Below are 13,932 nucleotides of genomic sequence, written 5' to 3' on the forward strand. Positions count from 1 at the left end.
AAAAGCAGAAGTCTGGACTTTACGCCAAGAACATAGGAAGATAGTAAGATAGTAATAGGCTTTAACCTGGGTTTGCATGTAATTTAGAAAAACAAAACAAAACAAAACCAAACCAGCTAGCATTTACTGCATACTTGTGTGTAGGCCACTGTTCTAAGTAGCTGGAATCTGTTTGCACATTCATTCTGTAACCTCCCTCTCCTAAGGAGCAAGCAGTGTTATCTCCCTTTGAAGGAAGGAGGGCATGAATAACTTAGCTATGGCTAATAAATAGCAAGCTTGAGAGCCAGTCTCAGGCACCAACCCTGCACCACACTTACCACCATCGCCGCACCGCATGTGGGTTGGGCTTGTCTGTCACCAGAACCCCCAGAACAGGAAGCAGAGCAAGAAGGAGACGTGCTTGGGGAAGTGAGGCAGACAGCTTTCATGCTGGCCCTTTCAGACTTTTGCAGCTCCATCATTCGATGATAAGATTCTGGAGGTGGTCGCTGTGTTCGGCAGCATGCAGATGGCTGTGTCTCGTGTAATTAAGCTACAACATCATCGAATTGCCCAGGTACTGGCCATGCTGTCCAGGGGTCCAGCCCACCCCATTCTGGGGCTCATCCCTGTTTGGAGAGGCAGGGCCTGGATTTGCTCGTAGTAGAGACCCAGGAAGAGAGATGCCTAACTAGGACCTAGAGGCAGCCTCCCTCTGCCTCCCTCTCTGAGTCTTGCTGAGGTAGAAAGGGCCCAGCCTAGCCCACCAGGGCTTGACAGACAGCACTGAGGCTAGCCAGAGAGCACTGGCAGGGCAGGGCAGGGCAGGGCTCCTGGCTTTAATTCTGTCAGCACTGTTGAGCTGGTACAGGTCTACCCACTTTGGGGATACAGGGAAGGAGCAACTATACATACAGTGCAGTGCTGATAAAGTCTATTGGATGAGATTGCTGGTGTCCTGCATTCTCCTGGTCCCCAGCAGTGAGCTGTTTAAAGTTTACCTTTTTGTTTTGGAGTGCAGTTTTGTAAAGAGAGTTGCAGAAGCCTGTTAGACTTTGCTCTGCCTGGGGATGTTTACATCTGTCAGGAACCATGACTCTTTGACCCCTGTAGCCCAATATCACTATCTGCACCCAAGATAACCTGATCTACCTATTCTAGATGTCTGGGAAGGGAACAGTGGGGGCAGAGGCTAGAAAAGGAGGACCAAGTAAATGGCTGTGGGTAAGGGGTGGGAGTGCAGATACTCAGAACAGCAATGTGCTTTAAATCTCCTGGCACCGGAGTAACAGCATGGCATCTGTTCAGTGTCGCACAGTGAAGATCTCCATCCTGGGGGATGAGGGCGTGCCTGTGCAGGTGGATGGGGAAGCCTGGATCCAGCCACCTGGGTACATTCGGATTGTGCACAAGAACAGGGCACAGACTCTGACCAGAGACAGGGTAAGAGCATTTGCCAACAAGGCCTGGTGGGGTCTGGGCTGCTTACTCACTCATGGGCTCACCTATATGTTCATCAAACAGGCGTCTTTGTTCTTGGATTCCTCTTCACTATACAGAGATTAGCTGACATAGTGGTGTGCCCTGTAGTCTCAGTAATCTAGAGGCAGGAGACCAGCTAAGGTTATACAGTGAGACATGTTCCAAAAGACACAAAGTTAAACTAACATCCTTTCCATACATAGCTCTTACCTTGGTGGGCAGATGATGTGCTCACCCTGTGGAGGGCACAGGAGGAAATCTGACTCTGGGTTCTAATGTCTTAGGCCTTTGAGAACACCCTCAAGTCTTGGGAAGACAAACAGAAGTGTGAGCTGCCCCGCCCACCATCCTTTTCCCTGCACCCTGAGATCCTGTCTGAGGAGGAAGCGACCCAGATGGATCAGTTTGGGCAGGCAGCGGGGAGCCTCATTCACAGGTAGGCTCTGCTGTGTTCCTTGAAACCTTGCAGGCTTTGGGACCTGGTCCTGCTTGCTGGCTCTGCTTTACTGTGGGGCTGAGCCTGACTTCCCTGGCCTAGTTTGCTTCTTTAGTCGCCTCCTTTATTATTCAGGTTTGCACAGTGAAGACGTAAGATGCACAGGGATTTTTCTGAGCCACCAAAGCTTTAAACCCCATGCTGGGTTTCTGCGAAAGGCCACAGACTGCTCTGTTATTTTATACAGGAAAGGCAACAGGCTTTTTTCTTGTTTTAGCTGTGGTTTGCAGAGCTACCGTTGCTCTGTGGCATTGCCATTCTGTTCCTCCCTGCTCACCTGGGCTCTCTGGAAGCTCTGATCCTTTCAGCTCTCAGTAGTGCCCTTGGCTGTCCATTTCTTGTTTCTCTTTGGCTCTGGCTGTGTGTTCTCTGTGTGTTCTTCCGGGACATATTTGCCTTGTTCTGGCCAGCAGAGGCTTCAGGTTCCTTAGCAGGCCGATTTCTCTTTGATCCTTATGGTCATCTCTAGGCACCTCTGCCCCCATGCTGTTGTCTCTAGACAAGCAGCTGATACTGGTGCAACCCCATTCTGCTCCTTTGCGTGTCAGCCATGTTTATCTAGCTCTGTGTTATAGGGACCGTGGCCCTGCCACCTTGTAGTCCCTGGGAGCCCAGGAAGCCTGGCTGCTGGGAAGGCGTGCTTACTAGGTCAGCCTTCTGAAAGCCACCAGTAGCTCCATGCTTCCCACAGTATGTGCAAGTTTCTCCCTAGCTTATCTTACCACACCCAGCTTCTCTGAGATGTCCCTGGTTGGCTCTTGGTCTTGACCCAGGCTGATCTGGCTCAGAGCTGATCAGCACACCATGTTACTCTGTCAGAAGTGGATCTGACTTGAACTTCCAGAATGTCTTAGCATGATGCAGCATCCGTGTCCAAGTCTCTGATTGCCAGCCTGCATGCACAGCTGTTTGCTTGCTTTCCATGTTATGAGGTTTCGTCTTACAGTTTCTTCCCTGGAGAAGCTAGGATTTGGTATTAGATTTCCACAAAAGTCCACTATTTGTTGGTATTGGGATGTGATATACCTGTGGCTGTGACTGAGAGGTCATCGTGGCAAAGCTACTATCTCCACTGGTGTGTCACCCCCCCCCCCCCCCCCGCATATGTCCTCTGGGTGTGCTCATAACAGTGTGTAAGGCCTGACAGATGTGTGCCTCTTTCCTTCAGCATTCGGGAAATAGCGCAGTCCCACAGAGACATGGAACAGGAACTCGCACATGCTGTCAACGCCAGCTCCAAAGCCATGGAGCGAGTGTACGGCAAGCCCAGAGCTGCAGAGGTACTTGGTCTTTTTGGGTCTGGCTCCTTCTCACCTTTGCAGCTCTTGGCCTTTCATATGGATGCATTTGTTCTTCTCAGGGGTTGAACTGCAGCTTTGTTCTGGAGATGGTGAATAACATCAGAGCACTGCGCAGTGAGACAGAGCTGCTGCTGGCTGGGAAGATGGCCCTGGTGAGCTGATAATCGACAGGAGGGTTCTGGCTGTATGTGAGGTGTATGTCCAGGGTGCTAGACATGTAAGGTAGCCGATTCCTTCCTTCCTAGATTTTTCTTTTATTTGTTTATACTGTTGCTGTCTTCAGACACACAGGAAGAGGGCATTGGATCCCATTACAGATGGTTGTGAGTTGAACTCAGGACCTCTGGAAGAGCAGTCAGTGCTCTTAGCCATCCTCCAGCTCTAGGTGCCAGTCTTAACATTGGGTGTGCTGCACTGTCATCTGTCTCCACTCACTATGTGAAACTGGCTGTTGAGTTAACCCTTAGATCACTGTGTGGGAGTAGGGGTATTGCTGGGCTCTAGGGTTTACTCAGATGGCTGCATATGACGTGAAGAGCACTGCTGAAGCCTCCCAGCTTAGTAGTGTCCCACCCTCCACTCCAAAGAGGTTCTGTCCTGGATGCCCAGATGTTGCATTAGCTGCCTCCCATGCTTGTGCACTTTGTGACAGAACCCAGGGGGACCGTAGCTGGCCAGGTAATAGGGTTGCTGCTGTGGCTTCCCTAAGCAGAGCAGAGGTCCACTCATCCTCACCTGTTCCTCGAGGAAGGGACATTCTGGGCTCAGGCCTTACCTTAGTTTCAGTTCTGCTAAGTTTTTATAGCAGCCAAAGATCTTGATCTAAGCCTTATCCGCCTGGCTTGGCTGGTCCAGGCTTGCTGTGCTTAATAGCTCCATTTCTCTCTCCCTTTTCTGGAGCAGCAGTTGGATCCCCCTCAGAAGGAACGGCTTGGGGCTGCCCTAGTTGAGATGGACCAGCAGCTCAGGAAGCTGACAGACACTCCCTGGCTTTGCCAGCCCATGGAGCCTGGTGAGGAAGAGGTATGTGGGTCCTTTACATAGTTACAGGTTTAGTGGCTCATGCCATTAGTCCAATATGTGTGCAATATAGCCCTTGAGGCAGCTGCTCTGCCTTTTGGAAACTTCTCTACTAAAATGGCCGGCCTTCAAGGTGGGGAGAAACTTAGAAATGGAGGAAGGAATTGAGGGTTGGGAATGGAAAGTGATCCATGACGAATGGGCCCTCACTGACTTTGAAACAGGCAGGACTGGGATGGAGCAGGGGAGGGGAGAGCAGGTGGCAACTTCTTGGAGATTGGTGACAGGAACTTGGTTGTGTGTCCATTCCCCATAGGTACTTAAGAAAAAAAAAATTTTTTTTTTCTGAGCTGAGGACCGAACCCAGGGCCTTGCGCTTGCTAGGCAACTTAAGAGATTCTTAATTGTTGCTTATCTGATAGTTTAAATAGACAGGGACCCAGGGCAGACTGTTCCAGGATAGACTCCACTTACAGCAGGAGAGCAGATGGAGGAGACAGAAGAGGGAAGCCTCTGGGCTTCTGGTGTCTTAGAAATGGAACAGAAAGGGCCTAGAGAAAAGTCATTTTGGCCTCCTGTAACACAGGAGACAGTGTCCTCTTTAACACAGTGACAGGAGAGAACGGATAGGAAACAACTGCCCAGCTCAGTCTGTGGGAACCTGTGGCAGCAATATGTTAAGGATGAGAATGTTGTGGCTGGAGAGAGGGTTCGGTGTTTAATAGCACATACTGTCCTTCCAGAGGACTGGAGTTTGGTTGCCATCATGCAGGCAACTCACAACTAGTTGTATAACTTCACTTCCTTGCCCATTTCTGGCCTCCCTGGGCACCCATACAAATGTATAAGAACAAATAAGAGTATAAAAACATTTAACTGGGGCTGGGGATTTAGCTCAGTGGTAGAGCGCTTACCTAGGAAGCGCAAGGCCCTGGGTTCGGTCCCCAGCTCCGAAAAAAAGAACCCCAAAAAAAAAACATTTAACTAACAAAAGTATCTCTTTCTACTCCCAACCCCCAACTATAGGTTAGACCTTGGCAATGAGTTTCTGACTCTGTGTTTCTTAGTCTCTCCAACAGAATGTGATGCTGGATCTTACTAAACGCAGCCGCAGTGGTAAATTCCGCCTTGTGACCAAGTTTAAAAAGGAGAAAAACAATAAGAACAAAGAAGTTCACAGTTACCTAGGAGCCCCTGGTATCTGCCCTTCTCCTGTGTCCCTCCCTCTGACTGTCAAGACCCAGTTCTCCTGGTCTCTGCTTTTCTTCTCAGCACTTGAGGCTCTTCCCCTTGGTCTTGTGCTATATAATCTCTAGTCACATTGGCTATACTAGTCTGTCTTATAGCTGTGAGACCATACCTTGCTTGTTTTCTCTCTATGTGGGTACTGACTGATGTCATGCTTTGCTTGAATGCACCTTCTATGGAGACTGTGGGGTGATGGGCAACTGAGCTGACCTGTCTACCCTGAATTTGGGGCTTGAAGTGGGGAGGACAAGAAGAATGACGAGACGAACTTGGAGACACAAAACTAGACTCAAGACTGTGCTGGGGTCCTCTGTGCCTGCTTCCTCTGGCAGGTTGCTGATTCCCATTTAATTGACTCACTGATGAAGGTTCTTAAGCCTGGCATTCCAGGTCACGAGTGATTGTGGGTGAAAAATCAGTGGGAAATGGTGCTAAAGAACAGATTTTCCTCTCTGGATCAGTAAATTGGGTCTTTAATTTATCTTAGTGGTTGTTGGCCCTGAGTACTGGGTCTGCACCTTAAGGGGCCAGAGCTTGAATTGGTGTGGCATCTGCTGCCATTCAGGGCAGCTCCTGTCTGATTTTTTTGTCTTTGCATGTTTGTCTAGAATTGGGTTTATGTGAATGATGATGGATCTGACTCTGCATGGCCTAAGTCTCTGCGCATCTCCTGTAGTGCTCCAGCTGTGAGCTCCTCTGTGTTTGGTGCTGTTTAATTCCTCTGGGATACAGAGGTATCCAAAAGGCTGGTGACTCACCTGGCAGGAATAATCAGCACTTCTGCAGTGCATGTCCCTCGGGAGGGTGGCTCTGTCTCCCTTAACACTGCTGGAGCACACTGCCTGTGGCTTTTGAGGGCTATCTTGGGTGGCACTGCTAGGGTGTCTTGGTGTTGGCTGCTGCCTACTTGGCGCTGGGCTCTGGGCATTCACTGCACTCGTGCTTTTCCGTCTCTGACAGTTCACCTCTGGGGGACAGAGGAGGTTGCTGCCTGGCTGGAGCACCTCAGTCTCTGTGAGTATAAGGACATCTTCACGCGGCACGACATCCGGGGCTCCGAGCTCCTGCACCTGGAGCGGAGGGACCTCAAGGTACTTCACAGGTGTCTTCCCAGAACCCACACCTGCACTTTACACACTTCTTTCAACTATGTCCTCTTCCCTGACTGTGTCCTAGCATCACTGGTCATCAGTTTTTCTTTTTGTGTATCCCAGGGTACACAGGTCTTTGCCTTTTATTGATGACGACCTCCCTTGATACAAATAAGCAAGGCCAGGTGCAGACATGATGGGAGAAGCCTTGATTCTCTTAGCCACAAAAGGAACTGTCTTAACCTTAGAAGCTAGGGGATGCTTCCCTGTGGTCACTAGTTCAGCTGAAAAGTTCTAGGGTCTAGTGGTTGGTGGGCCACCCTGCTCCACAGTGAGTGAAGATGAAGAGTCTGCTTTCTCAAGGCTGGTCTCACAGACAACCACTTGGCTCCTGGGCAGCTGCTGCCACTTCACCTCACAGGGAGAAGGGTCAGGTGGTTCATCCTCCCATCCCTGTGCATGTGTGGTCAGTTCTGCACCCATTGCACTGGACTCACATCGCCAAGCCCTGGCCTGCTTGGTCTTGCAGAGCGGTCTCTGGGCATTGCTTCTGGTTGTGTCCAAAGGTAAAAAAAAAAAAAAAAAAGGCCGGGGGGGGGGGGGCAGCGGCGTTTCAACTGGTAGCTCTCCCAACACTGCCCACTTGCTGTCAGGCCTCTGTTCTTTGTCTGCTGGCTGTCCTTCACAACAGTACTCTTTGTAGGACACAGGAACCATGTGTTGGGTGTCTGCATGACTGACATCTGTGCTGATTTCCTTCCTATTTTATCCATTGGCCATTTTCCTATTGTACTTGAGAAACTGAGAAAGCTTGTTGGTGGCAACCCATTTGTAGACCCTCTGGCCTGAACCCTCTTCCTGATATCCATGTTGCCTGTCTTCCTTCTCTGTTGCAGGACCTTGGTGTGACCAAAGTGGGCCATATGAAGAGGATCCTCTGTGGGATCAAGGAACTGAGCCGGAGCTCCCCTGCCGCCGAGGCCTAGCCTCTGCATTCTCTGCCTGCATCCTCCGCTCCTCCCGAGACTGAGGCCCAGGGAGGAAGGACACTGCCAGCACTCAGCCCCTGGCCTTTCTCATGGTGCTATTCCTTTTGTTAGTGACAGGAAGTCTGACGCCCGTTGGTAACAGCTTTGGAGTCTTGAACATACCAACACAGCTACCTTTGAGAATACTTTTCCTAGCTGCAGTCATTTGGGGCAGACTGTGTCAGGTCCACTTGTGGCTCTTGCTAACCTGCCTGTGGGCCACAGAGAATGTGGTGAATGAAGCCTGACCACCCCAGCACATGGCATTCCTGCAGAACCTTCTTACCTGTGGCACATGCTTGGAGTGTGCTGTGCACTCTCCTTTTCTGTGTCCTTTACTGGGTAGTAACATCTTCTGCCTCTATTGGCTCTCAGAAGCAGAGTTGGGTCTGGCCTCAGTGGCCCTCACCAGAATGTTCTCTGTGCCTGCTACTCACTCTGTGGTTCTTTTACAGCAGCCTTGCAAAGGCCGCCCACTGCTGTTGCCCCTTTGTTCACAAGGTTTCATTGTTTTAAAAAACAAGCTTATTTACTTTCCTGGTTTGAAAGTGGCATGGATCTATCTCCAGGCTTCTTATAGTCTGTGAGGAAGAAGGAAAACCCTCCTGCTTAGGCCAGGCCTCAGGACACTTGGTTCTCCCCTCTCTTGTCCTTTGGGCTATGAGCATACGGACAGTCCATGTGTCTCCTCAGGATGCTACAGGTGTCTGCAGTCCGGTCTGGGCAGACAAGGATGTGGGTTTACACTAGTTCAGCATCCCTGTGGAGCCCAGGCTTCCCGGGTGCTGGGAAGGACATATGCCATGGGAGAATGAATAGTCAGTAGGGGCAGTCTGGGCCATCTCAGGTGGCTTCTCATTTGCTGTGAGATTGTCCCAGGAAGTGTCTGTGAGGTCTCTGAACTGGCTCTGAGACAGCAGGTGGTACTGTTGGGGGCAGAAGCTCTCCAAAGCTCAGACTACATCCTGTGGGCAGTTCCCAGGTGGGGATGTTCCCCTGGCCTTCACCACCACTGACTTACCCCTTTCTCCACTTTCAGAGACAGCAGTCCTCCACAGGGACTTGTAGAACAGCTAGAAAGGGCTGTAGTTCAGCCCTGGCTGTGGTCCTCAGCAGAGATGACAGTTCTGTGAACTCTGCCAGTGCTTCCCCATCTGACATGGAAAAGTGCTGGACTTGGGTAGGGTCTCCATCTGGGAGGCAAGGTTGCTCTGCTGTTTGTGCTGCAGACTAGACTCCTTGCTCATCTTCCCTTTACTGGTGGCAGATCTGAGAGCCCTGGTCAGCAGAGTGGAGTATGGAGACGGCCTACATTGTTGTTCCTGCTGCATTCTGCCCCAGACCTAGAGTTCCATCCATTGTAGATCAGATGTGGGCTGGGACATTGCTGCCTCCATGAAAGCAACCCTGGATGGAAATAGTTGTCACTTTTCCACCTGGGGCTGTTTCCCACCGAGCAGTCAATGTAGACTAGAATGTGGAAGCAGGGAGAACCTTGGATAATTCACAGAGCCTGTGCCAGCCAGACCACCTGAAACCTAGGGGTCATGAGGAGAAACAACTGAGGCCAGTGGCCTTGAGAAAGCTTCATGTTTGGATGACAGCATTAGAATTCACTGTTGTCAACAAAAAGTGAGAGGTCCAGGCTGAGTGTTGGAGGGACCTGCCAGGTGGCCATGGCTCTTCACAGATGTATTCTGGGTATTCTGGCCATCACTACCTGACCCCAACCCCACGGCAGTTCTTTAGAGCTGTGGAGAGGGAGGGAGAATATGAAGGATCCCAAAGGATTGGAGTGAAGGTTTTGTGCCTGCAGGTGGGGCTAACCTAACCCTTATATTTATAATCTTAATTTATAGTGATCATCTGGAGCAGATGCCTCTTGTATTGTTATGTACATAGTCTGCATCAGAGAGTTGTAAATAAGTTCTTCTGTGTATAATAAAACAAGCCTGTTTCTGATCTTCCAGTCAGCATTCCGTCCTCATTCCTGTGCTTATCGTTGCTAGCTGCTCTGACTTGGTGGCTGTAAAGCAAAACAGAGCCATTGTGTTCTAGGGGTCTGATGTATGTGCAGCTCAGCCAGGGCAGCTCTGGGTTAGTCATTAGCAACAACAAAACCTTCGGGACAGCAGCTGCCACTCATACTTCTTTGTCAAGTGCTGCAAATCACCTTTACACATTGATGTTTGGCTTGCTCAACTGCTGTGCTCCTGTAGGCAGTGTGGGCAGTTCTGGTATTGTTGAGTCCCTCATAATTAAATCTGACCTAGAGGGAAACTAGCAGCTATGAACATGGTTTTGGACTGTTAGGAAATTCATAGTACCTACCACCATGGCCCAGGCCAGATCCTCTTCCCCAGAATAGTAAACAGAACTACTCGACCGTCAGTTCTTCCAGCACACTTTCCCAGAAGTCTATACACTTACTTTTAAGCCAAAATATATTAGAAACACTGATTTGGAAATAAGTATAAGTCATGTTTGTTGAGTCTCTAAAAGCATGCTTGGAGAGAAAGCAGTGGAACACAAGTCAGTCAGTGTATGACAGAGTTGAGGACTGCAACTTTAAAATGGTTTATTTTTAATAAAATCTTAGTGTTTTTTCCCTGTTTTGTCTATTCTATCCCCCAATTAAAAACAAACAAGAAACCAACCAAATAGAAAGACCTGTCAAGAGACTCGGGCTGCAGCCAGCACTTGAGGCATGGCTTCTGGCTTCTCTAAGTACTGAGAGGGTCAGGGAGCTTCTGGCTTCCTGAAAGCAAGGTATCTGAGCTAGTACTATATTGTCAGGGCTGGGGTGAAAGAACAAACTAAGGAACTATGTCAGTTACAGTACAAGAAACAGTAGCCAGTACCCAGAGGACTCAGTTGTGGTCAAGTAATGTTTACTATCTGGGTCTCCCAGAACCCCTTGGGGTGTAGCTACAAGGACATGGCCAGAAAAGGTAACCAATCCAAGTCCAACATCTTCTAATCCAAGTGCTTCAATAGAAGCAGCCACCTAACACGACGCTGCCAACTCTGGCAGATGGTGTTGGGAAGACAAAGGAAGAGCAGGATTACGTGCTGATCAGCAGCTCCACAGAGAAGCCAGTATGGCTAACAGCAGAATATGAAAAGCTTTTAGCCAGCAAGGGCCAGCTGAGCCCAGGCCAAAGTAACTTTTCCTTGTCTTACACCACCTCAGTTCTGTTACATGAAGACATGGCAGAGTCGGTAAGAAACCGATACCCTCTTAGGAATACTGTCATAGGCTAAGTCAGCCCAGGCCTAACCTGCCAGTTCAGTAGCTGATGCTGTTTTGACAGTATATTAATTACAGTACATAAACACCATATCTCTTCAGTTACCTGTGCTGACTGAGAAGGAAGAGGCCTCAGTTTGCCTAGGACAACTGGGAGCCTGGATTTGTTGTGCTAGGCTTCTTTGATGGTCCTGCCTCTTGCCAGAGTGTGTAAGTGGTAGACAACAGGGCAGTTGATGCCACACGCAGCTCTTCTTGCACAGCTGTCTTAAGAGTCCCACTTTAAATTTGGCCCAAGAGGAGGCGCATGGCATAGTGAGGGCTAGAACTGGGAATGAAGTCAAGATACACATCCTTCCGTTGCAGCTTCAGTGAGGTGTCAGAACTAGATGACTAACTGGTCACCTCAAGAATGGGTAGGTAACTGACCTTGTGTCTTACCTATCAGAATTGTCCTCTTTGAACAACTTGCCATTGTCCAGAAGTATGCTTTCAGGAGAGGCCACTAAGATCAGGCATGGGAGATGTATTCCAGTTGGCACAGTGCCTGGGGTCAGCTGCACCTGCTTGATCTGAGAAGTGCTGTCCCTTAGCCTGTCACAAAGCTGAAGACTTGAGATCACTGGCTGTGGAGGCAACCAGCTTGTCCACTATAAGCCCACAAGGTTTCTGTCATAGAACTGACAGGACGGTTCTATCTGGAACACAGGACATACTGCTGCAGGGGCTATCTGAAGCTCGCAACATGGATGGACAGAGAAGCTTCTGGTCCCCGGGGCCTAGTAGGCATTCCTGAATTGGAGAACACATCGCTGCTCTGTGTACGTTGGACTTCTCGGCTGTGGGAGACAGAGGATATCACTGATAACACAATCATGGGTGAGGGCCTTATTTAGTTACTTCTTGTCTGTTCCTTTAAGATTTACTTTTATGGGCATGAGCGTTTTGCCTGCATGCCTGGTACATGTGGAGGTCAGAAGAGCGCACTGTATCCCTGGAACAGGTTATAAATAGTTGTCATTTACCACGTGTGTGCTGGAGACTGAAGTTAGGTCCTCTGCAGAAGCAGCAGGGCCGTCTCTCCAGCCCGTGTTGAGGGTGCTAAGAATGGTTCCCAAATGAATTCCACATACTAGGGTTCAAGGTAGAATGGGTTTTGCAAGTTTGACAGTTGTTTTTCAACTGCCTATCTGAGGACCTCACATCTCTCATGTGAGAATGGGGCTCTTCACATCTTGGCTACACATTGTTTAGGCGGCTGAGCACAATCATCTCACAGCAGAGTGACCTTTTTCTTCCTCACATTTTAAGTTGAAAATTAACATTCAGTGTACCCAAATTATGCCCACATACTTATGTGACAGTTCAGGCAGCTCCCTTTGCTTCCTCAGTCCCTGTCCCCAGACAACCACCATTCTGACCACTTAGCAAACTAGTCTTCACTGTGACTTCCAAACATGCAATCACGGTAGTGTGGTTCCTGGGTCTGGCATTCATAATGTACAGTACTTCTGCAGATGGCTTCCATGAGACTCATGCTGAGGCTGAGCTCGGGCCACTGCATTTCTTCGTCTGCCTGTGCTAAAAGTGAGTTTGTGAGGGTACTGCTGTGTGACAGGTGTGTGTCCCCAGAAGTAGGAAGCACCTCCAAAGTGGTGTTCCAGCTCTACACCTGCTAGCGAAGCCACAGACCTAGGCACTATCGTCTCACCAGTGTGCCATCATTTCAGCAACATTAATGGAAGTGTCGTGGTTTGAATTGACATTTGGTTGATGACTGAGCTTAACTGAATACTTTCTGTATGCTACAAGCTATTGCACTTCCCTTCTGCTCATGCTTTTTACCTATGTATTCATTGGCTCGTTGGCTTTTCTACCAGTAGGCATTATTTACACCAGTAGCCATAGCTTTTGACCCAGCCATCGTGCTCCCACCATCTGCGCTGGGCTGTCAGTGACGAAGGGTGAGCATGCTCTCTGAAAGGGTATATAGGTGACAGTGATGCTGGTCTCTGAAAGGGTATATAGGTGACAGTGATGCTGCTCTCTGAAAGGTGAACTCACAATAAACCCTTTTGGTGGCCTTTGAGTCTGAAAGCCTGTAATAACATTAAGTATCAAAAAAATAAGATGGGAGGAAGTGGGAGGCAGTGCGGGCCAGTGAGGATGCATTATTCCAATAGCATGCTAATGGCAGATGCCTGCTGAACACAGACCATGGTGACAGCAATTCCAGTTCACGATGTTCTAGCTCTGCATAGGGATGAAGGTGACAGGGCCTGACTTGGAACACTGCTGGGTGACAGCAGGGCCCTGCAGATCAGACGAGGTGTCTGAAAAGGTAGTGAGAACACCAGGTCTTCATCCCTGGCGGCCTTGAGTAGAACATGGCCAAGCCTCAGACTTACCTTTTCTTTTTCTCCAGAGCTGTCCGCTTCTGGTTTTCCTTTCCAATGTCATCTCTGATTGTGCTGAAATCATCATTGTCATCAAACAAGAGATTCTACATTTCAAAACAATAAAAACAAAGGTTTTCAGTCTGCCCTACTATCCAAACTAAAAAAAAAGATACTCAGACTTAACTGATTTTTGAAAAATTTTAACTTTTTTTCAGTCAGTATTTGAATTTATTTGTTGTATATGTGTGTTGTGGGGGCGAATATAACATGTGCATGCTACAGCACACGTGTGCAGATCAGAAGACAACTCTGTAGAGACTATTCTATCCTTCCTATGGGCGGGAGGGCGGATTAGCAGGTAAGAGTACTTGTGGCTCAAGCATGAGAACCTGAATTCAAAACTCCAGAACTAAGTGGAAAGGTCAGGCATGTTTGCTCGTGCTTGGGAGGACAGGAGGACCACCAGGGCGTGCTGGCCACCAGTCTAGTTCCAGCTTCAGTGAGAGGGTAAAGTGGAAGGTGATAGAGCAGGACACTGAACACCGTCTGCTGGCCTCTGCATGCACACGTGCTCACACACATGAATAAAAATAACTCTTCTAGTAGAGCCCAGACTGGCCTGGAACTTAGAATGC

At 49.1% G+C, this 13,932-nt stretch overlaps 2 protein-coding genes across 15 annotated transcripts in view; one reads left to right on the top strand and one right to left on the bottom strand.

Moving 5' to 3' along the window:
- The window catches only part of Dgkd (diacylglycerol kinase, delta), a 90,654-nt gene extending 81,033 nt beyond the window's left edge, over positions 1-9,621 (top strand). The window contains exons 22-30 of one of the 3 annotated variants that reach the window (NM_001427452.1): positions 446-559; positions 1,291-1,425; positions 1,749-1,900; positions 3,129-3,240; positions 3,321-3,413; positions 4,165-4,284; positions 5,349-5,478; positions 6,490-6,620; positions 7,517-9,621. In NM_001427452.1, the coding sequence (NP_001414381.1) occupies positions 446-559; positions 1,291-1,425; positions 1,749-1,900; positions 3,129-3,240; positions 3,321-3,413; positions 4,165-4,284; positions 5,349-5,478; positions 6,490-6,620; positions 7,517-7,606 (1,077 nt within the window). In that variant the 3' untranslated portion in view covers positions 7,607-9,621. The remainder of the gene's footprint in view (positions 1-445; positions 560-1,290; positions 1,426-1,748; positions 1,901-3,128; positions 3,241-3,320; positions 3,414-4,164; positions 4,285-5,348; positions 5,479-6,489; positions 6,621-7,516) is intronic. The other 2 variants (XM_017596853.3, XM_039084724.2) reach the window with 2 other exon arrangements.
- Positions 9,622-10,201: 580 nt separating this feature from the next.
- Usp40 (ubiquitin specific peptidase 40) overlaps positions 10,202-13,932 on the bottom strand; it is a 71,026-nt gene continuing 67,295 nt past the window's right edge. For 11 of the 12 annotated variants that reach the window (XM_039083726.2, XM_039083725.2, NM_001134885.1 and 8 more), the window contains 2 exons: positions 13,307-13,401; positions 10,202-11,737 (listed from right to left, as the gene is read on the bottom strand). In XM_039083726.2, coding sequence (XP_038939654.1) covers positions 11,626-11,737; positions 13,307-13,401 — 207 coding nt within the window. In that variant the 3' untranslated portion in view covers positions 10,202-11,625. Of the gene's footprint in view, positions 11,738-13,306; positions 13,402-13,932 lie in introns of those variants that run through there. The other variant, XM_063267293.1, reaches the window with a different exon arrangement.

The sequence above is a fragment of the Rattus norvegicus genome, chromosome 9, assembly GCF_036323735.1.
Source record: "Rattus norvegicus strain BN/NHsdMcwi chromosome 9, GRCr8, whole genome shotgun sequence".
NCBI lineage: Eukaryota > Metazoa > Chordata > Mammalia > Rodentia > Muridae > Rattus > Rattus norvegicus.